Here is a 27,742-nt window from a genome sequence, read left to right on the forward strand (position 1 = left end):
ATAGTACCGGTGGAGCAGTACAGCACACATATAATACCAGTGGAGCTGTAGGCCTGGAGCAGTACAACACATATAGTACAGCACACATAGTAGCGGAGGAGGTGCAGGTCTGGAGCAGTACAGCACACATAGTACCGGAGCAGTACAGCACACATAGTAGCGGAGGAGGTGCAGGTCTGGAGCAGTACAGCACACATAGTACCGGAGGAGCTGCAGGCAAGGAGCAGTACAGCACACATATAGTACTGGAGAAGCTGCAGGCCTGGAGCAGTACAGCACACATAGTACCGGAGGAGCTGCAGGCCTGGAGCAGTACAGCACACATATAGTACTGGAGGAGGTGCAGGCCTGGAGCAGTATAGCACACATAGTACCGGAGGAGGTGCAGGCCTGGAGCAGTACAGTACACACATAGTACCGGAGGAGGTGCAGGCCTGGAGCAGTACAGTACACACATAGTACCGGAGGAGGTGCAGGCCTGGAGCAGTACAGCACACACATAGTACCGGAAGAGCTGCAGGCCTGGAGCAGTACAGCACACACATAGTACCGGAAGAGCTGCAGGCCTGGAGTAGTACAGCACACATAGTACCGGAGGAGGTGCAGGCCTGGAGCTGTACAGCACACATAGTACCGGAGGAGGTGCAGGCCTGGAGCTGTACAGCACACATATAGTACCGGAGGAGCTGCAGGCCTGGAGCAGTACAGCACACATAGTACCGGAGGAGCTGTAGGCCTGGAGCAGTACAGCACACATAGTACCGGAGGAGCTGCAGGCCTGGAGCAGTACAGCACACATAGTACCGGAGGAGCTGCAGGCCTGGAGCAGTACAGCACACATAGTACCGGAGGAGCTGCAGGCCTGGAGCAGTACAGCACACATAGCACCGGAGGAGCTGCAGGCCTGGAGCAGTACAGCACACATAGTACCGGAGGAGCTGCAGGCCTGGAGCAGTACAGCACACATAGTACCGGAGGAGCACTGTGTCCGGCCTGCTGATCGCCTCCAGTGTGCTCCTTTCCCCGCTGACACATGTGGGCCCCGTGTACCGCGGGGGCCGGTCCTCGTGGGTAGGCTTGAGCCTCCATTCCGAGCATACCCCTCCCGTGCACTCCGGTGACCCCCGCCCTGTGCTGTGACTCGCCATCGGTGCCCTCCGCCTGCTGCAGTCCTGACGTGGCGTCTCCGCAGACCTCCGCTGTACGGTCCTGGTCACGTCAGTGTCCACAGAGCGGGAAGCAATGAAATCCGTCTGGCAGCCATTGTCTCGTTTTATTAGTGACCTTGGGGGAAATACCGGCCCGCGGGGAGGACACTGCCGGTATCGGCACCTCTGCAGAACAGTCAGCTTATCCACTTAGGGTGGATGATAACAGTGAGCACTAGCTTTAGATACGCCCCCCTCACATATATATGGTTGTACCGGACCGGCGGTGACAGCAGTGCGGTGCCATCAGCCGCCGCTGCACACAGAGGGAGGAGGGGTCGGTGCAGCGCCCATTACAGCTGCACGGACTGAGCTCCGCCCCCTGGCCTGCACTGAGATGGCGGTGGGCGTGGTGTGCGCCTCAGTTTGGATTCCGCGTAACGACATGACGCACTGCGTTAGTGCGTGCTGACGTCACCGGTGCCGGGCGGACCAATGGGGAGAGTTCAGCCCCTTCTCTCAGTGCCTGCTGATTCACCAAATAGTAATCGGCAAATCAGCAGGCACGAGAGGACGGGGCTGATCTCTGCCAGTGATCGTCCGATCCGGCCCTGGTGAGTGCGCGCTGCCGCCCCCGCCTCCCTCCCGCCGGTACCCGGGCGCTTCTCATTGTTCCCCGGTGCGGGTTGGGTGGGCCCGGACGCACATTGGCTGCGGCGCGGCCCTCCTGTGGCTACGCCCCGCAGTGTCTGCTGCCGCTGCCCCCGGTCTGACCTGTGCTTTCTCTCTCTCTCCATGTACAGTGCGAGGCGGAGTGTGGTGACCCCCATGCGGTGTTAGTGCAGCTCTGCCATGCTGGCCTGATAGCCGGGACCGGGGGACCTCGCCTTCCTGCTTCTCCCTCAGCCGCAGATGAACACTGGACTTCAGAAATGTAAGTGCTCCATGTCCGGCCTGTGCTGTGCTCGTGTGTAACCGCGGAGAGGTCACCGTCAGCGTGCGCGCAACGGAGGCGGCGGCGGCTGTGAGGGGTCTGCACCCAGAGCCCCCGTATATATGTGTATAGCACCTCACAACCCCGCTCCTGTGTGTGTGCGCGTGTGGCGGTGCGCTGCTCCCCTTATATCTGTATGTGTATAGCACCTCACAACCCCACTCCTGTGTGTGCGTGGCGGAGTGCTGCTCCCCGTATGTATGTATGTCTGTATATATGTGTGCGTGTGGCGGTGCGCTGCTCCCCGTATGTATATGGCTGGGTGCGTGTGTTTGGCGGAGCCCCGCTCCCCGTATGTATATATGTGCATGCGTGTGTGGCGGAGCGCCGCTCCCTGTATTTGTGGGTGTGTGGCGGAGCACTGCTCCCTGTATGTGGGTGTGTGCATGTGTAGCGGAGCGCCGCTCCCTGTATGTGTGTGTGTGTGTGTGGCGGAGCGCCGCTCCCTGTATGTATGTGTGTGGCACAGCGCTGCTCCCTGTATGTATATATGTGCGTGTGGCACAGCCCCGCTCCCTGTATGTGGGTGCGTGTGGCGGAGCGCCGCTCCCTGTATGTGTGTGCGTGTGGCGGAGCGCCGCTCCCTGTATGTGGGTGCGTGTGGCGGAGCACCGCTCCCCGTATGTATATATGTGCGTGTGGCGGAGCGCCGCTCCCCGTATGTATATATGTGCGTGTGGCGGAGCGCCGCTCCCTGTATGTATATATGTGCGTGTGGCGGAGCGCCGCTCCCCGTATGTATATATGTGCGTGTGGCGGAGCGCAGCTCCCCGTATGTATATATGTGCGTGTGGCGGAGCGCAGCTCCCCGTATGTATATATGTGCGTGTGGCGGAGCGCCGCTCCCCGTATGTATATATGTGCGTGTGGCGGAGCGCCGCTCCCCGTATGTATATATGTGCGTGTGGCGGAGCGCCGCTCCCTGTATGTGTTTGTGCAGCTCCTACCATTCTCTCGTTTAGAAACTCCGATATGTAATTGCTAGAGAAGTGCACCTACAGTTTTCAGACCTTCCATACTGTGGATGGAGAGAGCCGCATCCTCCGCGGGGCCTATCCCCAGCTCGGGTGTGGGTCCCACCTCCATTTTCCACTAGACACACAGCCCACATCCTCTGTGACTGCTGGCGCTATCTTGGTGGTCACTGTCCTCGCTGCAGGAGGCTCCATTGCCGTGCACTGTGACATCTCACCTTTGCAACTGGGTTTTTTCCTGATTTTCAAAGGTCACCTCAAGACACCCCCGTCCACATGACATGTTAGGGCAGACAGTACAATATAAATGGCTGCCATGTAAAGCTACAAGCCCCCTGCAACAATGAGGAATGGAAGGAATCAGGTGGGCACCCCGGGGGGCTGCATCCTGAGAGGTTTTCTCTGAGATGACACGTGTGAGTACTGAGCACTAATTGTACTTTTTGTAGCTCCAAGCCCTTTTGGGGCACCGTGTGGCCCTGTACATGTGGCCATTTGGGATTACCTATAATTCTGTGCCACAGATGAGGCCTGGATCCTCTGAGATCACTAATGGCTCTAGAAATAGCTTTCCCCACTACTGCAGGATATTGTGAGACCAGGAGTGGGCACCATGCACGAGGATGTATTGGCTTCCTAGATATATTCCTGCTCCCATTGATTTCATTGGAGTCTATGGTTTAGTGCATAAGCCCCATAACTGAAATCTGAACTTCGGATGTTACGGTATACTACAAATCTGGGGAGATCTGGCATGTGATTACAGGTAATCACTGTACTAGCCCTGGGCATCAGAAGCACGTAGATGCCATGGTGTACATGGTATGACAGCCTAATACACCGTGAGAAAAACAGCTATGTGCCCACGCGACAGCGTACCCTCAGACTTTTCCACAGGTTTACCGCAGCTTCTCCACGGAGTTTGCAGCTATCCATTGCTGCGGTATATGTGCGGAGCTGTTGCGGTAAACCTGCGGACACTCGTGCGGCTTACCTGCGGAAGTCCCAGCCTCTATCTCCATAGTGGAGGAGCGGGAATTCCGCAGATATTTCCGCAGGAATAATTGACATGCAGTTACGTGCGGCTGTGGGACATCCACAGCATATTCCCCTACCGCACGATTGACACAGCACTCCCCATGTCCCATAGGATAACATGGGGAGTGTCTGTACTTGCCTAAACCTGCGGATTTATCTAGAAAATCCAACTAAATACGTAGGTTTTCCGCTGCAAAATCCGCGGGTACGTTGTCCCGTGGGCACATAGCCTCATACATCCTCACAGATGACCCCTTGTGGGCAATCATTGTCCGGTTTCTGGTGCGCACTCAGATGGCTGAATTTGCGAGCCGACCTTTATTCTGGCCTATGTAGGTGCGTGCCCCCTCTGTGTCCATATCCCCTTATAGGAGTTAGACAGCGATGGTTTTCCTGAAACTACTGCCCCTTCATTCGTACTTCCTTTGGAGGGAACACAATGTCCTATAAAGCCGGGAACAGTAACCAGTGAGTGCATGCATGCCCTCACCGGGGCAAAGTACTGGCTGGACATAAGTTGGGAATGATCCATTATCCAGGAACGCTCTCCTGTTACAAGAGTCTTTCCTCACCCTCCCAGGTTATTTTTTTTGTATAATCTGTATTCTCCCAGAAATTTTCTATCACCAATGACTAGTAACTGAAATTAGTCAGAACTACTGTGAGCGTATAGAATTAAAGTTGGCGAAACCTGGCGATAGTTTAACATGTATGGGGGTCTCCATGCTGGACCACAACACGTCAGCACTGATTAAAGTGGCTCTGTCAGCACAAACTAAATACAGGTGCCTGGTGCATCATTGTGGGGCCAAGCATTGTAGTGCACTTTCCAGCTGCTTGGTTTCCCTCTCTCCACCCCACCCTTGCTCTGCTTTGACAGCTCTGGTTTTCATTGAGCAGAGAAGGGCGAAGATGGTGGGAAGGTGCTTCTAAATGTTTGGCCCCACCTTGATGCAAAAAGCATTTCTAGAAGGGGATGCATGGAGGAGGCCTTTAGGTTCAGCCTCCGAGGGAGGGGGTGCGTGGAGGAGGCCTTTAGGCTCAGCCTCCGAGGGAGGGGGTGCGTGGAGGAGGCCTTTAGGCTCAGCCTCCGAGGGAGGGGGTGTGTGGAGGAGGCCTTTAGGCTCAGCCTCCGAGGGAGGGGGTGCGTGGAGGAGGCCTTTAGGCTCAGCCTCCGAGGGAGGGGGTGCGTGGAGGAGGCCTTTGGGCTCAGCCTCCGAGGGAGGGGGGGGGTGCGTGGAGGGGGCCTTTAGACTCAGCCTCCGAGGGAGGGGGTGCGTGGAGGAGGCCTTTAGGCTCAGCCTCCGAGGGAGGGGGTGCGTGGAGGAGGCCTTTAGGCTCAGCCTCCGAGGGAGGGGGTGCGTGGAGGAGGCCTTTAGGCTCAGCCTCCGAGGGAGGGGGTGCGTGGAGGAGGCCTTTAGGCTCAGCCTCCGAGGGAGGGGGGGGGGGGTGCGTGGAGGGGGGGTGCGTGGAGGAGGCCTTTAGGCTCAGCCTCCGAGGGAGGGGGGCCTCCGAGGGAGGGGGGGGGTGCGTGGAGGAGGCCTTTAGGCTCAGCCTCCGAGGGAGGGGGGGGGGTGCGTGGAGGAGGCCTTTAGGCTCAGCCTCCGAGGGAGGGGGGGGGTGCGTGGAGGAGGCCTTTAGGCTCAGCCTCCGAGGGAGGGGGGGGGGGGGTGCGTGGAGGAGGCCTTTAGGCTCAGCCTCCGAGGGAGGGGGGGGGGTGCGTGGAGGAGGCCTTTAGGCTCAGCCTCCGAGGGAGGGGGGGGGGGTGCGTGGAGGAGGCCTTTAGGCTCAGCCTCCGAGGGAGGGGGGGTGCGTGGAGGAGGCCTTTAGGCTCAGCCCCCGAGGGGGGATGTCGGCACAGTTTCTTTTCAGCAGTCAAACATTATATCCTAAAGGGGTCTAGGTTGTGGCCCACATCAGTATGGACTCCATCCATACTTTTGTTTCTGAATGCTGCAAGCAAATGTAAAGGATAGATTGTGACAGTGCTGCGAGGGTCGTGTCCTTAGTGTGCCAGTGACCGTGCCGGAGCCTAGGAGACCTACAGTGTGTATGAACTGTTTTCTAAGTCACGTTAATGACCAGAGTTAGAAAAACACGTCTGCTTTTGTACCAAACCATCTCCCATTGGTTAGCATGGCTTTTTGCTCCGGTCTTGTGAATCGAGCTGAGCTACATTACCAAACCCCACCATGGAGAGATGTGCTGCTATTTATTTCAGAAAACTCACATTTTTCTAACTTTAGTCCATCAAAGGGTTCTTCCCACGTTTAGAAGCTGTGTATGTAGGTGACGATCCTGCAACTGGGTCTCTGCAGAGCTTGTTCTGAATGGAGCGGTGGCCGTTGGGCACGTGCACTCCCCACTCCTATCATTCTCTGTGGGACTGAGACAGTGGAATACAGCGCTGTTTTATTTTCAGTAGTCCCATGGAGGACGAATGTATCAGAAGTGCGTGTGCCTGGCCACCGTTCTGTGCAGATGGGGCTCTGCAGAGACTTGGTCTGTGGATTGGTGGGTGTCCAGTCGCTGGCACCTCCACCATTCAACAAGTTATTCTTTATCCTATAGGTCATATAAAACTATGGGGGGAAAGACAGCGCAGATAGGGTGCGCAATATAAGTAACATGGTGACGAAAGCAAGCCGCTCACCTTGTACGGTTGTGACACCAGTATGACGGCAAAGCTCAGCTGCCACAAGGACCACAAGCTTTAATGCTGAAGAAACAGGACCTTGGCAAACGTGGCTCAATCTGCGCTGCTGTAAATGAGATGATGGGCCAGTCCGTCTTGTGAGTGGGGAAAAGTGGGTAGATGCACATAAATACAGTAGAAATGGCGCACACAGCCTTGTAGGTAATATAGCCAATCTGAAAAGCACATCTTTTGTTATTCTTATCGTCTCCATTTTGGAGAAACTTAAGACTTGATCAGATATGCTAATTATGGTGCTCAGTGCACCCTCGGTGTGGCCAAAAAGTTTAGTTTTCCTCCATTTGGTATTGCGTTCCCCACCTTCCTCACTGGTTGACAGCGCTGACTTGCTTGGAATTGAGCATGGTCTGCAGACATAGCTCAGGAAAACCAGTGTTGTCAATCACCAGTGAGGGGGTGGGGCATGCAGAACCTGTGGGCGGGTGTTGCACCGAGTCTGGTCACACCCAGGGTGCACCGAGCTGACTGATTATAATGTGATTCATTTTCTGCAGAATAGAGACAGCAACTAAAGCCGTAAAGGGTTTTATTTATTTTTTTTTAAGGATGATGTTCCCTACAATGCCATGTGCTTAGTTTATTCCGTCGGTCTGGACCTATAGACTGCCTGTAAAATGAGTGCTGGATTTGGGCTATACTGATGCAGGCAGCACTCTCACTTGTCATTGACTCCTTTCTATTTTGGAAGTGCACACGCTGCCATTACCTCTCCCAGCACTATAAAGTCTTTATCACACGCCTAAATTGTGTGTTTGTCAGTGCAGACCCCCGGAGACCACCTACCCTTCCTCCTGGGACAGCGCTGTTTGTGTGCTAGCAGTGAATGTTGGCTGGGTTTGTGATCTGCGTGTCCTTTTTGTGCCGGGCTTGTTGTGCAGGAGATGGCGGTGATGCTGCCAGCCCAGCGCCATCCTCTCCAGTTGCTGAAGAAGTACATGGAGGCTGCCAAGCGGAAGGAGGTTAGGCAATTAGGCTGTTTCCCTATGAGTCCCTTAATTGTGTCTTCTAATTCGGCTGTGTTCTGTTTACAGCTGAGCCGATGAATCATAAACCTGTAATGGCGGCTGGATCTTCTGGAAGGTGCAAGGTTCAGTGTACACAGCACATTATATTAGATTGAGGCATTTCTGTTTTTATTGTATTTCTTTAGTTATTTCACATTTATAGTGTTGCCCCGGCTGTGCTCCAGTTCTGTAATGCACACACGCTCCGCGCAGCCCTAAAAACAGTGTGATGTCAGTCTCCTTTGCTTCCATAGTGGTTATCCTACATTACAAATGAGGGGACCACCATCGATCATGAAAGTGAAGGGGCTTGCGGCTTCCTCGGTTTTTCTGCACATTGCTGCTCCCTGTGCAACACATTCCATCCCCAGGAAACGTGTCGCTGGGGTGTGGTGCTCCGTGGGAGCTGGTTTATCATTAAATGACTCAATTTATTAAAGGGAGCCTGCCATCTGATCTGTGCTGCCCTGTCCACACGTGTGGATCAGTCACTCCGTTGTTTTAGCACGTAACACTCTGCAGGGCTCCAGAGAGAGCGCACATCTATAAGCCGGCTGGGTCTTATGACTCGTGTGACTAGTCCGAGAGGCAAATCTCCAGCGGCTTCTCCTTACCCTACTCTCCGTGGCGGTCTCCCTATACACACAGAGAGGCCACTTCAGAACAAAACGTCCCTGGTGGAAATGACAGAGTGGGATTCACACAGTCAGGTTCGGGTAGTATGAATCTGATGTTAGATTCCCTTTATGCAATGTCTCAATAGCCCTCTAAAGTTTCTGCTAGATTTAAGTATTCGCAGTAAGATATATATCCTGGCAATAGTAATAAGGCCTAAACCAGATCGGTGCCTGTGGATGGAATATTTCTACCTGACGCCTACGGTAGAATTGCAATCAACCCACTCCGTTCTGGAGCAGATGGAGCCAGGACAAGGCATTGTGGTGTTGGGGATCCCTCACCCTGATGAGATTTTTGGTGGTAAATGTGTCACCGGGAACATTGCTGAACCAAGAGCCCGGTGCCCCAAATACTTTTCACAGATCAGGCTTGAATCACAAGAAATGCAGTTGCCTCCCTTCATCACACTAGAAAGTAAGCACCAGGCCACAAAGCAAATTCTGGCTCCAAAAACTGAGAGCAAATTTATTAGACCCATATCATGCCAATCTTCCTTATACCCCTCCCCACTGTCAAAGAAGAAGAAAAAAATAATATACCGTATTTTTCGGATTATAAGACGCACTTTTCCTCCCAACAATTTGGCTGCTCCACCACTGACCCGCCGCGGCTGCCAGCACAATCTGTCTCCTGTGACCCCGCTTCACCACCACTGCCGGTAAGACAACATTGGAGTATAAGATGGACCCCATTTTTATTTTTTTTTCTCTAAATTTGGGGTGCATCTTATAATCCGGTGCATCTTTAACGAACAATACGGTATATATTTAGTTTTTCTGCCTTTTTTAGAGGTCATTAAACGTCATCTATTTCTATTTTTTTTTTTTTATTTATAAAACTAATTTCACACTTTAATCAGTGAATTACATAAAATGTATACAAAAATAGTGAAACATTTTGACATATCAAGAAGCAATCATCCAAATAGTGAAGGGTGAGTCACTATCAAGGTCTTCAAAAGGATCCTGAACATACCGTATATCGATTTTATAAGACGCACTTTTGTTCCCCCAAATTTTGGAGGAAAGTAGGGGGTGCGTCTTATAAACCGAATATACGGATTATATACTGCAGGGTCCAGGGGAGGTGGGGGCCACTCTGGAGCGGTGCTGGGGTGGCTGGTGAAGCTGCGGGAGGGAGCCTCTGATCTCCTGCTCCCACTCATATAATACGCACTGCCGCTGCCCATCACCGTGGTGCTGAAACCGCACTGCGGCGATGGGCTGGGGGAGCGGCGCATATTATTATTATTTATTATAGCGCCATTTATTCCATGGCGCTTTACAAGTGAAAGCGGGTATACATACAACAATCATTAACAGTACAAGACAGACTGGTATAGGAGGAGAGAGGACCCTGCCCGCGAGGGCTCACAGTCTACATATTATATTTGACTGTGCCCCTTTGATGGCACATGCGCGTGCGTCCCCCCCCCCCCCCCCCCCCCCGTGTTAGCTATGGCCCCCATGCTGCTGCCCATAGTAAAATAAAAAACCTCTTTACTTACCCCCTCCAGCGTGTCTCCCCGGTCTCCCTCCTGGTGCTGTGATCATTCACGCAGAGATTTCACTCAGCTGTGCCGATCGCATCACCGGGACCGATCACATGACCGGGACCGTGAACCAGGAAATGCAGGCAGGAGGCTGGAGCTCAACCCCAAGGAGGGGGACAAGAGGGAGCACAGTGCTGGAGAAGGTAAGGAAAAGAGTTTATTTTACTAAAAGCAGCAGCATGGGGGCGATATCTAACACAAGGTGATGTGTGCCAGCCACGGGGGCCGCGTGTGCCAGCCATGGGGGGGGGCCCATATCCAGATTAAGGGGGCTAATTTTAGGATGGGGGGGGGGCAGCTATGAGAGACATATACTCTGATTTGTTAGACGGACACTGGCATTATAAGACGGACCCCTTTTATTAAAAAAAAATGTCTCTATTCCTTCACCAAATTTGGGGGTGCGTCTTATAATCCGGTGCGTCTTATAAAGCAAAAAAAAAACGGTAACTGAATATACAATACATGCAAATATTACTCCCCTAGATACATATTAATCATCAGTTTATCAGTTAAATCTAAACCAGAAACAAAAACAATGAGAAATACATGAGAAGGAAAATTGTAAAAAATCAGCCAACAGTTTGAGCCCAAAATGAATCCCAGGGTGCCCACTGCCCGTACGGTCTCATAAGTCCACCTTGGCAGTAAGTGACTCTCAGATATTCCTTCCTCCTCGTGTCTGAAATGCTAAGAAGCAAATCTTGTGAAAAAGTTGGAACAGTTTTTTTTTTTTTTTTTTTTATTGGAAGAAAACATCTGGCAGCTGTTAACAAATGCATAAGTAATTTGGTTGATTGTTTACCCATCCCCTAGGGGTAATATTCAGAATGTAAGTCGGGGGATCCAAAGCTACCTCTGTGTAACACCTTCTGGATCAGTCCCAAAACCCCACTAGTCTAGTGCAGGAGCAAAAAATATTGGGCAGTGTTCCCAGTGAGGAGCCACCACAGCAACACGTATCAGGAAATTGGGGATTAAGCTCATTTAAAAGTTCTCAAATGCAAGTTTAAACGTCTAATCTTCCTGCTGCAGTGCCGGATCACACACGAGGATTCTGCCTGCGCCATGCTAGTGTGCCCTGTACGGCGAGCGGTATTGTGAAAGTGACATTACCGCCCTGTGGAAGTGGAGCGTTTACAAATTGCTGCAAATGTTTATCTTTTTGTTGCTTGCGCAGCGCTGTGTAGATTGTAATCGCTCAGTGTCTGTGGAATTTCTCGCGCACACCTCGGTGCCTTCTTCATAAAGGCACATCAGTATGTGTTAGGAATGTGGGAGGGAGCGTGGACCTGGAGCTGCCAGCGCTGCTCCGCACAGCCATCATCAGAAAATCACCTGTTTATAGCTGCTATTTCCTGTATGTATTGTTTTTTTTAATTGGCATTGTTTGGAACTATTAAAGCTAAAAAGAAAAAACACCACTTATAATTTCCACATATCCACTGGAGGTTTTCACACTATTTCCTGTGCTTTCTATGTCATCAGTGGCAGAATTACAATGACGGGTAACACCTGTACACACAGCTGGTGACACACGATCCACCAATCAGTTCTATCTAAAATAAGGGATCCTTCCTTGTTCACTATTTTGGACGTGCTGCCTCCTTTTTTGGACTGTTCTTTGATGGGGAGCTTTGCCAGTTTTCTTAGTATGGGGGGTGTAAGTGGGTGTACCTCTTACATTTTTGTAAATATATCTTTTCATGGGACAACATTGAGGATATGAGACTTGGATACAATGTACAGTGTCAATGTGCACCTTGTATAACAGAGTAAATTTGGTGCCTTCTAAATAACTCTACACTACACACAGCCATTAATGTCTAAACCACTGGCAACAAAAGTGAGTACACCCCTAAGTGAAAATTGCCAAATTGTGTCCAATTAACCAATTTAAATACCCGGTGTCATGTGACTCATTTAGTGTTACAAGGTTATCGTTCACACACTTATTGGTTACTTGAAATAGACGACTGAGTGCTGCCAGCATTGCTGCTGAGGTAACAGGGGTGGGTGATTGGCCTGCCACTACTATGCTGCACACTGCTCTGCATGGCTGTTGTCTCAGAAGGAAGCCTCTTCTAAAGATGATGCACAAGAAAGGCAATAAACGCTTTGCTGAAGACAAGCGGACTAAGGAGATGGATTACTGGAACCATGTCCTGTGGTCTGATGAGACAAAGATAGAATTATTTGGTTCCGATGATGTCAACTGTATGTGGCAACAACCAGGTGAGGAGTACAAAGACAAGTGTCTTGCCTACAATCAAGCACGATGGTGGGTGTGTCATGGCTTAGGGCTGCATGAGTGCTGCCAGCTGAGGGGAGCTACAGTTCGAGGAAACCCTGAATGCCAACATTACTGGACATACTGAAACAGAGCATGATCCCTTCCCTTTGGAAACTGGGCAGTATTCCAACCTGACAATGCTGAACACCCCTCCAAGACGACCACTGGCTGGCGAATGAAACTAAATCCGATTTGAGAATCTGTGGGGCCTCCTCAAACAGAACGTGGAGGAGCGGAAGGTCTCTAACATCCTCCAGCTCTGAGATGCCATCGTGGAGGATGGAAGAGGATCCAGTGGCTCCTGTGAAGCTCTAGTGAACTCCATGCACAAGAGAGTTAAGGCAGAGGTTGAAAATAATGGTGGCCACACAAAATATTGACACTTTTGGCACGATTACTCACTTCTTTCAGAGTTTTAGACATTAATATCTGTATTGAGTTATTTAGAAGGCACCAAATTTACTGTTATACAAGCTGTATACTGGCTACTGTACATTGTATCAGTGTCAGATCTTCAGTGCTGTCCCATGAAAAGATGATAAAATATTTACCAAAAAAAGTGAGGTATACTCCACTTTTGTGGAAAAACAAATTCGTTCTCTATTTTTGTCACTCCGGTTTCTTCGATGACTGACGGCAGCCGTCTTAGTCTAGTTTCACACTTGCGTTGAACGGTATCCGTTGCATTGCGTTTTAACGGATGCAACGGATGTGTTGCATATAGTGGCATAACTGATGCAACGGATCGTACAAAACAGAATCCGTTTTTTTTTTTTAGTTTACCGGCTGCAGACTTTTGTGAACGATCAGCTGATCGATCCCCGTAGCCGGCCGCCGAGTGATCAGCTGATCGCTCACAGCAGCCGAGAATGTGTGCGGAGTGAGGAGTGGGTGGAGCTGAGCAGGGCCATGGCGCTGAGGACAGGTGAGCGTGCGTGTATGTATGTGTATGTACAAACATGCGGAGTGGAGTGCGGGAGGGGGCGGGGCCAAGCAGGGAAGTGTCGGGCTCCCTGCACACGTAGCGAGGGTAAATATCGGCAAAGCACTTTGCTTGGTTACCCGATATTTACCTTGGTTACGGGTGCAGGGAGCCAGAGAGGGCATGCGCAGTGAAATCCAACGGATTGCGCTGCTCAAAAAAAGTTACATGCTGCGTTCCGCCCGGCGCAGCGTCAAAATAACGACTCTGCGTCGTCCAGCGGATGCAATGCTGACACTTGCGTTACAGTGTGTTGTCCATACAAGTCTAGGGAGAATAGCGCAGTACGTTAACGGACTGCGCTATTCTCCATAGTGACGGACTCCGCTGAACGCAAGTGTGAAGTACCCTTACCCATCTTCCGTCTGTATCCGTGACTTGTTTTATAGGAACCTGGACATAATCAGAATAATCTCTGGCTGGGTTGTATCATCAATCATACTTGCTGTGAATGCATACATCTGCGTATATATTACAATAATTATTGTACATGGGCTTTGTTTTCCCATATCCCCACTGACTATACCCTATACATGCACACCCTATACCCTATACATGCACACCCTATACCCTATACATGCACACCCTATACCCTATGCATGCACACCCTATGCATGCACACCCTATGCATGCACACCCTATGCATGCACACCCTATGCATGCACACCCTATGCATGCACACCCTATGCATGCACACCCTATGCATGCACACCCTATGCATGCACACCCTATGCATGCACACCCTATACATGCACACCCTATACCCTATACATGCACACCCTATACCCTATACATGCACACCCTATACCCTATACATGCACACCCTATACATGCACACCCTATACCCTATACATGCACACCCTATACCCTATACATGCACACCCTATACCCTATACATGCACACCCTATACATGCACACCCTATGCCCTATACCCTATACATGCACACCCTATACCCTATACCCTATACATGCACACCCTATACCCTATACATGCACACCCTATACATGCACACCCTATACCCTATACATGCACACCCTATACATGCACACCCTATACCCTATACATGCACACTCTATACATGCACACCCTATACATGCACACCCTATACATGCACACCCTATACCCTATACATGCACACCCTATACATGCACACCCTATACCCTATACATGCACACCCTATACATGCACACCCTATACCCTATACATGCACACCCTATACATGCACACCCTATACCCTATACATGCACACCCTATGCATGCACACCCTACACCCTATGCATGCACACCCTATGCATGCACACCCTATGCATGCACACCCTATGCATGCACACCCTATGCATGCACACCCTATGCATGCACACCCTATGCATGCACACCCTATACATGCACACCCTATACCCTATACATGCACACCCTATACCCTATACATGCACACCCTATACATGCATACCCTATACATGCACACCCTATACCCTATACATGCACACCCTATACATGCACACCCTATACCCTATACATGCACACCCTATACCCTATACATGCACACTCTATACATGCACACCCTATACCCTATACATGCACACCCTATACATGCACACCCTACACCCTATGCATGCACACCCTATGCATGCACACCCTATGCATGCACACCCTATGCATGCACACCCTATGCATGCACACCCTATGCATGCACACCCTATGCATGCACACCCTATGCATGCACACCCTATGCATGCACACCCTATGCATGCACACCCTATGCATGCACACCCTATACATGCACACCCTATACATGCACACCCTATACCCTATACATGCACACCCTATACATGCACACCCTATACCCTATACATGCACACCCTATACCCTATACATGCACACCCTATACCCTATACATGCACACCCTATACATGCACACCCTATACCCTATACATGCACACCCTATACCCTATACATGCACACTCTATACATGCACACCCTATACCCTATACATGCACACCCTATACATGCACACCCTATACCCTATACATGCACACCCTATACATGCACACCCTATGCATGCACACCCTATGCATGCACACCCTATGCATGCACACCCTATACCCTATGCATGCACACCCTATACCCTATGCATGCACACCCTATACATGCACACCCTATACCCTATACATGCACACCCTATACCCTATACATGCACACCCTATGCATGCACACCCTATGCATGCACACCCTATGCATGCACACCCTATGCATGCACACCCTATGCATGCACACCCTATGCATGCACACCCTATGCATGCACACCCTATGCATGCACACCCTATGCATGCACACCCTATGCATGCACACCCTATGCATGCACACCCTATGCATGCACACCCTATGCATGCACACCCTATGCATGCACACCCTATGCATGCACACCCTATGCATGCACACCCTATACCCTATACATGCACACCCGTTTCAGCCTCTTATTGGTGCCGCTGCTTGTTCCCTTATCTAAGCTTTTTACTGCGTTCTTGTCCTGGAGTCTGTGATTTTCCTGCTGCTTCATATAATCTGCATTCAAAGGATTATCAATTCTCTGCAAATGACTTTAATTACCGTTTTATCAAGGCCATTGTCTCGTAGGAAGAGTGCTGACGACTCTTTAGGACTGGAGTCGGGGATGCTTGCGTACGGTTCTGGGAATGAAGTTGCACTAGTTCTGGGCACTAGTTGGCATGAGGAGCCTATTTGTCAGATTTTTGGTCGTGTGGAGGTCCCCGTCGTCCCCCCCCCCCTTCCACTCTCCTTCTATGGCTGGTGACCGGAGCATTTCTGGGACTGGGCTGCTGGATGTCTTCTCTTCTGATTTGGAGGTAGCACGCTCGCCTGCCTCCCCTAGTGCTTTGGAAGTTTCTCTATTGACAGTTTTTGTCATCATGAGTCCAAACACTAGAGCAAAATGTTGCCACTTGCCGTCTTGTAGCGTTTCACTGACTGCGGTGATTACCTTTTGGACCCTTTCTGCCCCAGAAGAGAGAGCTCAAATAAAGACTGGGTTAGATAGGTGGCCTAGATTAAATTATCAGCTGCGGCCATATTGTGCTTCCTCGTGTAATACACTGTGGTTGTACACCGCCATGACCAACATCAGTATATGTATTTGGTGTAGTGCACTTGATGACGAGCGCTTTAACCTTTTCCTATCCAATACAATTTCCGGTTTCGCCCTTTGAAATCCTAATATAGGTCGTCATCAGTTATATTTATTCCCGCGTTCGGTAGTGAAAACGGAATCTGCTCAAATCCATTGGAAGAAGACGACATTCGTTGCCATCCATCGGCGTGATGTCCCCTGCCAGAGGACAAAGGAGCTTGACGGATTATTTTGAATGCCCCCCCCCCCCCCATCTCAGGATAGGGAAAGGTTAATGCAGGGCTTGAGAGATCCCAGCATCGGGCGAGCCCTTGCTAATTAGCTGTTAGCCTAAACTGCAGTAGATATGTGCACACATTAAGTATTAGCAGCTGAAATGCGCACTCTCCTCGGCAGTGTATGGCGCCCGTATACTGCCCTGTGCGCACTCTCCTCGGCACTGTATGGAGCCTGTATACTGCCCTGTGCGCACTCTCCTCGGCACTGTATGGAGCCTGTATACTGCCCTGTGCGCACTCTCTCCTCGGCACTGTATGGAGCCCGTATACTGCCCTGTGTGCACTCTCTCCTCGGCACTGTATGGAGCCTGTATACTGCCCTGTGCGCACTCTCTCCTCAGCACTGTATGGAGCCCGTATACTGCCCTGTGCGCACTCTCCTCGGCACTGTATGGAGCCTGTATACTGCCCTGTGCGCACTCTCTCCTCGGCAGTGTATGGAGCCTGTATACTGCCCTGTGCGCACTCTCCTCGGCACTGTATGGAGCCTGTATACTGCCCTGTGCGCACTCTCTCCTCAGCACTGTATGGAGCCCGTATACTGCCCTGTGCGCGCACTCCTCGGCACTGTATGGAGCCTGTATACTGCCCTGTGCGCACTCTCTCGGCACTGTATGGAGCCTGTATACTGCCCTGTGCGCACTCTCTCCTCGGCACTGTATGGAGCCTGTATACTGCCCTGTGCGCACTCTCTCCTCGGCACTGTATGGAGCCTGTATACTGCCCTGTGCGCACTCTCTCCTCGGCACTGTATGGAGCCCGTATACTGCCCTGTGCGCACTCTCTCCTCGGCACTGTATGGAGCCCGTATACTGCCCTGTGCGCACTCTCTCCTCGGCACTGTATGGAGCCCGTATACTGCCCTGTGCGCACTCTCTCCTCGGCACTGTATGGAGCCCGTATACTGCCCTGTGCGCACTCTCTCCTCGGCACTGTATGGAGCCCGTATACTGCCCTGTGCGCACTCTCTCCTCGGCACTGTATGGAGCCCGTATACTGCCCTGTGCGCACTCTCTCCTCGGCACTGTATGGAGCCCGTATACTGCCCTGTGCGCACTCTCTCCTCGGCACTGTATGGAGCCCGTATACTGCCCTGTGCGCACTCTCTCCTCGGCAGTGTATGGAGCCCGTATACTGCCCTGTGCGCACTCTCTCCTCGGCAGTGTATGGAGCCCGTATACTGCCCTGTGCGCACTCTCTCCTCGGCAGTGTATGGAGCCCGTATACTGCCCTGTGCGCACTCTCTCCTCGGCAGTGTATGGAGCCCGTATACTGCCCTGTGCGCACTCTCTCCTCGGCAGTGTATGGAGCCTGTATACTGCCCTGTGCGCACTCTCTCCTCGGCAGTGTATGGAGCCTGTATACTGCCCCGTGCGCACTCCTGTAGGTGCAGCACACTACAAAGTGGGGTCTTCACTGGTTAATGGGGCGCTCGGGGCCCAGACGGGCTCATAGCGGCTCCTAATATATGGATACTTTTTAAATGATAGCTCCTATAATTTTTAAAGTATTTTGCCCTAAAGCTGGGTTTACACGCTGCAACATCGCAAAGGACATCGCTGTAACGTCACCGGTTTGGTGACGCAATAGCGATCTCCATAAGTCGCTGCTAAGTCTCTGGTGAGCGTTCAACCCGGCAAACCTGGCCAACAACTTACCAGCGATCCGGACCTACAGAGCGACCTAGCTGGTTGTTGGGGACGTTGATAAGCAGCCTTTTGAAAGGGAAGTTGCTAACAAAGTCGCTGAAAAGGATTCACACACTGAAACTTCATGCTGCACAGCGGGAAACAAAGGACCTAGGAATGGTCCTGAACGACTTGTAGTGATCAGCAACTTCACAGCAGGGGCCGGGTCGCTGATAGGATTCACACACTGCAACATCGCAAACAACATCGCTATTGCGTCACAAAACCGGTGACGTTACAGCGATGTCGTTTGCGATGTTGCAGTGTGTAAACCCAGCTTAAGAGACATAGCTCTTCTGCAGATAAGGTGCTGGCTCTTCACACCGCAGGCTGCCCACCTTGCTGTATAGTTTCAGCCTTTGCAGGAGCCGGTGAGAATATTTCAGGGATTTCATTAACTTCAGTTTCTCTAATATGTGGACTCTTCTGCCTCCTGGGACCGGCCCAGCTCTGATGATAAACAGGCCTCCTCCATGCTTCCACGCTAAGTTTAGCCCATGTCCTAGGATGGAGGGTGGATAATCTGGTTTCCTGGGAACAGATGCTAACCAGCGCTTGCCGGATAAGAGCACTTTTAAGGATCTTGTGTCGGGGTGGGTCCATACAAATGAACGCGAGTGATATACAGCTTCCACAGACCTCACACCTGTAAACACATTGCCTCCTCCACCCTGGCCCGCAGGTATATGTGACCTTTAGTTAAACACTGCCTTAATTTATGAAGATAAACATCTGTTTTAATAAATCCAGTCTTTTTTTATCAGTCATTTTAAAGCTGTGCTGTTGGAGTTGGCAAATGTCACATTCCGGATATGGCTACTTTCACACATCCGGTTTTTGCTCTGCGCCACAATACAGCGCTCTGCAGAAAAACCGCAACCGTTTTTTTTTTTGCCGCCAATTGCGTTTTTTTGCACAGACTTACATTAGTGCCGTATTGTGCCGCATGGGCTTGCGTTCAGTCCGGTTTTTGCCGCATGTGGCAGATTTAGCCGATGCTGCGGCCGGATGGAACGTTCCCTGGCACGTTTTTTGCTCTGGCAAAAAAAACGCATTGCGCCGCATCCGTCTGCTGCGGCGCATTTTTCAATGCATGCCTATGGACGCCGGATGCGTTGCGATGCGGAAAAAAAAACACATCCGGCCGCCGCATGCAGTTTCTTCCACTGCGCATGCTCAGTAGCGTGCCGCAACCGGAAAAAACCAGACGGGCCGCATGTAAAAACTTATGCAAAGGATGCGGTGTTTTCGCCGCATCCGTTGCATAGGTTTCACAGCCGGATTGAGCCGCAGTGCTCAAACCGGATGTGTGAAAGTAGCCTATCCGCAACGGGCCGAGCACGGACTGCCAATTTCCCCTCCCCCATTTTGGAAAAAGGTGTCGCATCCACCTCTGTATCGATCAGTCAGACAATCCATAAGGTGTTAGGGATATAAATATCTGGTTAGATCTAAAGATTGTTGTCCTCCACTTAGCAGGGTTATACTGGAAACTAAAGGTACCGTCACACATAGCGAGATCGCAGCTGAGTCACGGTTCCTGTGACGCAGTAGCAATCCCGTTAGCGATTGTGTGACACCTACCAGCGATCAGGCCCCTGCTGTGAGGTCGCCGGTCGTTGCTGAATGGTCCAGGCCTTTTTCTTCAAAGGCGATGTCCTGCTGGGCAGGACACATCGCTGTGTTTGACACTGTGTGACAGGGTCACAGTGACTGCTGAGATCGTTATACAGGTCGCTACTGCGACCTGTATTGTTCCTGCATCGCTGGTAAGGTCTGACTGTGTGACATCTTACCTGCGATCTCCCAGCGACTTACCTGCGATCCCTATCAGGTCGCATTGTTTTCAGGATCGCTGGTAAGTCGTTTGTGTGTGTGTGTGTGTGTGACTGGGCCTTAATGGCCAGGAAATCTTGTGAACAGATCCTATATTATACTGGTTTTGCTGGGAACAAAAGTGATGATGCAGCAGTTGGCACAGCGGTGATGTCGCCCCATCAGTCACCCGGCCGCTGTAGCAGGTGCTGGTCTCTGCAGTGGTAGTGACTGTAGAATAGACCAGCAGAAATGTTGCACCTGGCATTGCCTTTCACAGTGCAATATACTTAAAGGGAATCTGTCATCTTAAAGCAGTCAGGCTAAGGACACACATCCGGCTTTTATTCCGTTTGTCAAATCCGGCGCGCTCCCGTACAGTGTGTACAGTGGCTAGGCTGCAACTTCCTGGTCACATGCTCTGGTCACATGACTGCATGTGACCGGAGCTTGTCACGCAGCCACTGTACTATATACACTGTACGGGAGCGCGCCGGATCCGACAAATGGGAGAAAAGCCGGATGTGTGTCCTTAGCCTGTCAGCTATCAGTTTCTATGAAAGGCTGAGTTTCAGAGAAAAATTAAAGGGAACCTGTCAGGTCCATATGCGTTCTGACCTACAAGCAGGGTGATGTGTGTCCTAGTAACCCCTTCCTACCCATCCCTGTGTTGTAATATGAATGTATACAAATAAAATAACTTGCATGTTCCCTATGTAAATGAGCAGATGGTCTAGTCCCCAGGGCGTTGCTTTACCCCGTGTGCGTTTGCATGCTTTCTGTGGTATCACGCCCCTGTGGGTGTGATACCATGGATTTACATGAGCGACATCACCGTCGCTCCTTGAGATCCCGCTTCGTGCGCGCTTGCCATTCCTGCAGCCTTGTTATCCGGGTGATTGCTGGCTTCAGACACGCACTGCACATGCTCAGAAGACTCCAATTCCGTCCATGCACAGAGCGCGTCTGAAGCCTGCAAGTAAGCATAGGGATAACAAGGCTGCGGGAATGGCAAGCGCACACGCTCGGGATCTCAAGGAGCTGACTGTGATGTCACTCATGTAAATCCATGGTATCACACCCACAGGGGCGTGATACCACAGAAAGCATGCAAACGCCCAGGGGACTAGAGACACTGCTCATTTACATAGGAACATGTAAGTAATGTGGTGTTTTGTTTTTTTTTTGTTTTTTTTTTTATACATTCCTATTCCATAATATTACAACACAGGGATGGGTAGGAAGGGGTGTCCAGGCCACACATCACCTGTAAGATAGAGCGCATATGGGATCTGACATTCTCTTTAAGCTTAAATGCTGGCGGAGACAGAGTGGCTCGGGAGACCACTTGGAAAGGAGGGCCCCAGCTGCTCCCCCACCCCCAACCCTTCCCTGGCATGACAGGTCTCCCTCCTGTGTGCCTGTATAGGGAGAGACCTGTCAATCAAAGGCAGAGGTCGAGGAAAAGCCTCCGGGGACTCGCTTAGAGTGGATTGGAAAGCCCGTCTCAGCTGTGAGATTTTCTTTAAGGGCTCACTCACACTTGCGCTATTTTGACACAAACGGAATCCGTCACTAATGTAGTACAGTTCATTTATTTACAGTGGAAACGCGACATCATGTGGACACAAGCGGGTACTGCATGACACACACGCGCCATAGTAACGCGCTTCCACTGTAAATAAATGAACTGTACTACATTAGTGACGGATTCCGTTTGCGTCAAAATAGCGCAAGTGTGAAACTAGCCTAAGGCTCATGTTTTTTTTTATTTTTTTTTGTGCTTCTTTTTGCAGTTTTGTTACAAAACCTGCAGAATTTTTTTAGTATTTGCAATTTGAAGGAGAATCCTGAAGTCTCATACATGTCGCTTATTTTTTCCTTGCAGATTTAAATCTACAGTTACAAATGACAATATCACCAATAGAAATGTAGTATAGCTCTCCTGATATAGCCATGCCTCTCACCTCATGTGCAGGGCATTGCAGCTTAGGTATCCATATCTGACCATGAGCAACTACCGGTCACTGAGTGGACGTAACCATGGAAACCTACGCTGCAATGCCCTGCACATGAGGTAAGAGACATGGCTTTATCAGGAGAACTATACTACATTTCTATTTGGAGGTCATCCTAATATTATTTATTATTATTATTATTATTATTATTATTATTATTATCTCTAGAGATGGAACTAACCCTCAAGTCCTTCCTCCACGGCTGGTGTACATTGAGGTGTATACAGCCGTAATGCCGGCCATTATTTGACAGTAACATTTCTTAATAAATACTCTCTGAATTGTAGCCGTAAAAATAGGGGACTTTTTTTTTTTTTTTTTTTTCTTTTGTTTCCTCCACAATCCGTACAATTTTTAGGCTTGTGGAATAGCACAGAACACTGAGATAAATGCATTCCTTGGCAACATTGGCCTGGTATTATTAAAGATTTGATGCAATGCCACAAAGCGGAGAAAAATTTTCTATTATTACTTTATGCTTACACTATAATTAGTGGGGGATTTTGGTGCACTATTGTCAGCCATAATAGATAATGACATCAGCACTTTGAGTCGTAAAATATAAATTACAATAATGTAGGAATAAAAATCTTGAACAGTTACTTGTGAGTATGAAGAGCATAGTCTGAAAGATGCAGCCGGGGGACTCGATGGATGCACCCCTTGGCTTTATTTTCACAATTTGAGCTTTTTCCTTTTGATGTGTTTTTTTTTTATTTTGTTGTTGTTGCTGTTTCTTTTCCCATAGATGTAAGTACCGGTAATTCTTTTCCTCTGAAGAATGCACGTCGCAGTGTTTGGTTTTTTTTTTTTTGACACTACAAATTGGGATTAGATCTTTGACTCATATCACAGGTAATTTTACAGAGCCCGATACTAAAAATGCAGACATAATTACATCAATTTAAAAAGTACAAAACTACTAAGTAAAACCGCCAAACCCTCTCCCCAGTCGTATATATGTAACTTGTCTAAGGCTATGTGCACACGTGTGCGTATTACATAGTTACGCTGCGATCTGCAGCGCAGCGTAACTGCATGCGTCCTGCGTCCCCTGCAGTCTATGGAGATTGTGCAGGGGCCGTGCACACGTGGCATATTAGAACGCAGCACTCGGCTTCTGCCCGAATCGCTGCGTTCTAAGAAGTGACATGTCACTTCTTCCGTGCGGTTTTCATGCTGTCTATAGGGAGAGGCAGCATGCAGAGCGCACGAATCTGCCGGCACCATGGGTGCAGAGCACACACGTGCGCACATAGCCTAAGGCTGCGTGCCCACGATCAGTGTTTTCAGCGTTTTGAAATGTAGCGTGTTTTCGCTCCAAAAAGCTGCGTTGTACAATACAAGCATAGTGGATTGGATTTCTAGAAATCTCCTCTGAACTGTGCGTGTACTGCCTGCAGTGAAAACTGACCTGCGGTGCGGCTGTCCGAGCCGCAGCATGTCAATACTTTGCTTTCTCCGTAGGAAGAACGCAAGCGAGAGATCGAAGCGCCCCGAATCCGGGGTGTTCGTTCAGTGTATGCGCTTGTATATAGTGGATTGCAGGGGACCTTCACGTGGTTTGGCTAGTGAGCGTCTCCCTGGTCATGGATGTGTGACCTGGGCAGCTGCTGGAGTCTCTTCTGTAGCATCTATGTTGTATGAGATGTGTGCACAGGGTATTATATTCTGTTTGCAAAAGAAAAGACCGGATTCTACCTACCCCTGTACTTCTGACTGAAAGCAATAAGTCCTGAGCATTTTGTGCTCAGAGCAGCTGCGTCCTCAGCAAGGTATACAGGGAATTACTGCCGGAGATGGAGCAGAACCAATAAATGCTCGTCTATGGACGGAGAACCTTGTATATGGTCAAGTGCCTTTTAGCTGTAATTCCAGGCAGCTGCTACCTTGCATATTGGGGAAAAGGCCGCCATACCTGGGAGATATGACTATATCTCTATCCGCTTATGTGCGCGGTAAGGCTACGTGCGCACAGTGCGTTTTTCGCGACGTTTACAATAGGTGAGGACAGAGCTGGTTCGCAGTGGTGTACTGGACTGCGGGTAATTGTAGGTTGTAGGCTTGTTGGAAGAGGTGGGTCTTGAGGTTCCTCTTGAAGCTTTCCACGGTAGGGGAGAGTCTGATGTGCTGAGGTAGAGCGTTCCAGAGAGTACTATAAACTTCATCTGATTTTGGCTTCCTCGGTCAATGGAGTTGGTCATCCACATGCTAGTATACATATATTTTAGGAAACCATTTAGATGCCTTATTTTTTCACACGAAGTGGTGGTCTTAATAGAAGTCGGGGGCATCTCCTCCTGTGGCCTAATTTGCAGATGGCTCCTGAAAATGGCGGCTCGCACATGGTTCCAGGTTTTGTTTTCTCGTTTGACTTCTGGTAATGTAGAGCCTGTATTCCTCCTACATCTCGGACTCCCGGCATATTGTCCCCACAGGTGATGGTAATGTCACCGCGGCTCCAGGGCTGATGTGAGGATGAATACTGAGGCTCCGGCCTCCTCGCTCAGCAGCGGTCAGCCCATGGGCACACACGTTTTTGTCGTAGAGTAGTTCTGGTTCCGTTGCTTTATGTATGACATCCACTTTATGCTGACACTGCAGTTTTTTTTTTCTATTTTTGTTTTCTGTTTTTTGTTGTTTTGTTGACTCTAGGTTCGCTTTTCAGAGTGTGTGTGTGTGTGTGTGTGTGTGTGTGTGTGTGTGTGTGTGTGATCTGAATATAGCGGTTTTATATTTTATTATTACAGTATATGTTGTGGGTTTTATTTTGGGTTTTTTTTTCTTCAAGATTTAATCTAAAATCCTTGCATAACATTGTTTTTTTTTTCTTCTTTTGGCAGGGGATACTACACAGAAGATGAGATCTGCTCAGCATCCTACTCCTGCAGAATTGGATGCTTATGCTAAGACGGTTGCCAACAATCCCCTGACAATAAAAATCTTTCCAAACAGTGTGAAGGTTCCCCAAAGGAAGCATATCCGCCGCACCGTGAACGGGCTGGATACATCAGGCCAACGCTACAGTCCGTACCCTTCGCAGGTCAGCACAAAGACGGGACTTTTAGCAATTGTCAAGTCCCCAGCGAAAAGTGTTGTGAAAGGCTTTGACGGCGCCCGTGCCCGCCTTTTGCCAGACTCTATGATGAATCCCCCTTCGGCTCCATATGTTGCACCTAGCACTTTAAACCACCCTCAGGGGCTTACACGCCCCCAGCAAGCCCTGCAGCATGCGCAGGCCCTGCAGCACGCTCAGAACATGCAGCAGCAGACTTTGTCACACTCGCAGAGCCTGCCACCCGGACTGCAGCACCCACAAAGCTTGCCACACCCTCAGACGATGCAGCACCCACAGGGCCTGCCACAGGGGCTGCAGCATTCTCAGGGTCTGCAGAATACGCAGAGTATATCCCAGCAACAGGCTCTTCAGCACCCACAAAATGTGCAACACACGCAAGGTGTGCAGCATACGCAGAGTATGCCACAGGCGCTGCATCATGCGCAGGGACTTCCACAGACAATACCACGCCAACAGAGCATGTCACAGGCTCTGCAGCACCAACAGAACCTCCCGCCGGTCCTGCAGCACACTCAGAATATGTCCCAAGCGCTGCAGCACACGCAGGGAATGCAGCACCCACAGAACATGGGCTCTCAACATTCGCAAAGTCTGCCCCAACAGTCGACGTTACAGCATGCCCCGGGAGTAAGTCACCAGACTCTGCCACACCCTGCCAACAACATTCTGCAGCCAGGTTTACATGGAGCACGAAAGCTGCCTGATGCGGATGCCCCTCCGAATGTGACAGTGTCTACCTCAACTATTCCTCTTTCTATGGCTGCAACCTTGCAGCAAAATAGACCACCAGACCTTGGCAGCATTGTGCACCAGATAAACCAGTTTTGTCAGGCCCGGGCTGGCATAGGCACTACCTCTGTATGCGAGGGCCAGATAGCTAACCCTAGTCCTATCAGTCGTAACCTGCTCATCAATGCAAGTACCAGGGTGTCCACTCATGGCATCCCCATGCCTTCATGTGTTGGACCCTCTGTCGACCATGCTGCTGCTGCTGCTATCTCCTCTGCCGCCTCGGGAAATGTCCCCATAGTGAACATGAGCAGAGTGCCTACTTCATATCCTGGTGAACTTAAACCCATGGCATGGAACCAACATCAGCTGGCTCACCTGCAGCAAATGTGTGGAGAGTCTGGTGGTCCTTCTGGGAAACACACTCAGAGAGAAATTGCTGTCCAGGGCTTTCCTGGCAAGCAGAACCCCTACCAACAAGAACTGTGCATGAGCCAGTCTTTTGGCTTAAAACCCCCAATTGAAAAACCCACTCCTTCCCCTCCTGTGAATGGATTGCCGGGTCCCTTGCCATATACCAATGGACACTATTTTCAACCCATATGGAATAACATTTTGCCTACTCCAAACAGTGACAGTTCGGGATCACAGGACCTCCCTATGCCTTTCCACGGAGCACAGGCGGCTGGTGCCCCCTTGGATTGTGCCGGGGGGGCTCACTATAGAGGCGTTGGGGGAGGACCATCCAACCAGAACAACTTGATGCAGACCATGGATTACCTAACTGGAGGGGACTTTCAGCAGTCCTGCTTCAGGGATCAGAGCATGGCTCCACTCGCAAAGGTTCAAAGACCCCAAATGAGTAGAGCCCCTGAGTCAGCTGATAGTCGAAGTATTCACATTCAGCATCCAGGGTATAGGTAGGCTCCAGTCACTTTGCATCCCCAGAGGATTTAGTCTTAATTGATTACCAAGGCTCTTGTGTCCTCTTCAATGTGCAAACTTCTTGTGATCATTATATGCAAAAAACGAGCTGTACGGTGCTGTAATTCACTATCTCATGTACTTTGCTCTTTACTACTTTATTTTTTGTTTTTGTGGTGGTATTAGTTTCTCAGCACTGATGGGCTTCAAAATGCTGCTTTATTTTACTCTTGGGAACACTAGCCCTAAGGAGTGTGGTGATTTTTGTTTTCCCTCCCTCTTTGCTTTTACCCCTTATCCTCCCTCCCCTACTTAAGCTTTAGAGGTTGACTGCTCGTCCTTCCTGCAGTAGACATGGATCTGTATATGTAGCGTCTCTGGATCTGGTTCCTCTGGTCACACACTTGTGCTTTTTTAGTCCCCCTCACCCTCGGTGCAGCCGAGAATTGGATCACTGGATATGTATGAGTTTTTAGAGAAATTATTTTTTTTTTTTTTTTTTCTTGCAGTATTGTTAGGTCTTTATGCTAAGAGCCCAAAGGTCTTTGTTTTAAAAGAACCCCCCCAACCCTTCCTCCCCCCCCCCTTTTTAGACCAGTGTTTTGTTCCGCTTTTGAATTAAAAGGAATTTGTTTCAGATATGTAGTGAATTTTTTTATTTTTTCCCAAAGGTGGTGGTGTGCAC

At 50.1% G+C, this 27,742-nt stretch overlaps 1 protein-coding gene across 1 annotated transcript; it reads left to right on the plus strand.

Annotated features, from left to right (window-relative positions):
- Positions 1 to 1,666: 1,666 nt before the first annotated feature.
- Positions 1,667 to 27,742, plus strand: FAM222B (family with sequence similarity 222 member B). Its single transcript, XM_075333188.1, has 3 exons — positions 1,667 to 1,762; positions 1,952 to 2,082; positions 25,169 to 27,742. Exons 2-3 carry the CDS (start codon positions 2,061 to 2,063, stop codon positions 27,055 to 27,057), a joined length of 1,911 nt encoding a protein of 636 aa, XP_075189303.1. The 5' UTR covers positions 1,667 to 1,762; positions 1,952 to 2,060; the 3' UTR covers positions 27,058 to 27,742.

This window comes from Anomaloglossus baeobatrachus, chromosome 2 (assembly GCF_048569485.1).
Source record: "Anomaloglossus baeobatrachus isolate aAnoBae1 chromosome 2, aAnoBae1.hap1, whole genome shotgun sequence".
In the NCBI taxonomy this organism is placed as follows: Eukaryota; Metazoa; Chordata; class Amphibia; order Anura; family Aromobatidae; genus Anomaloglossus; species Anomaloglossus baeobatrachus.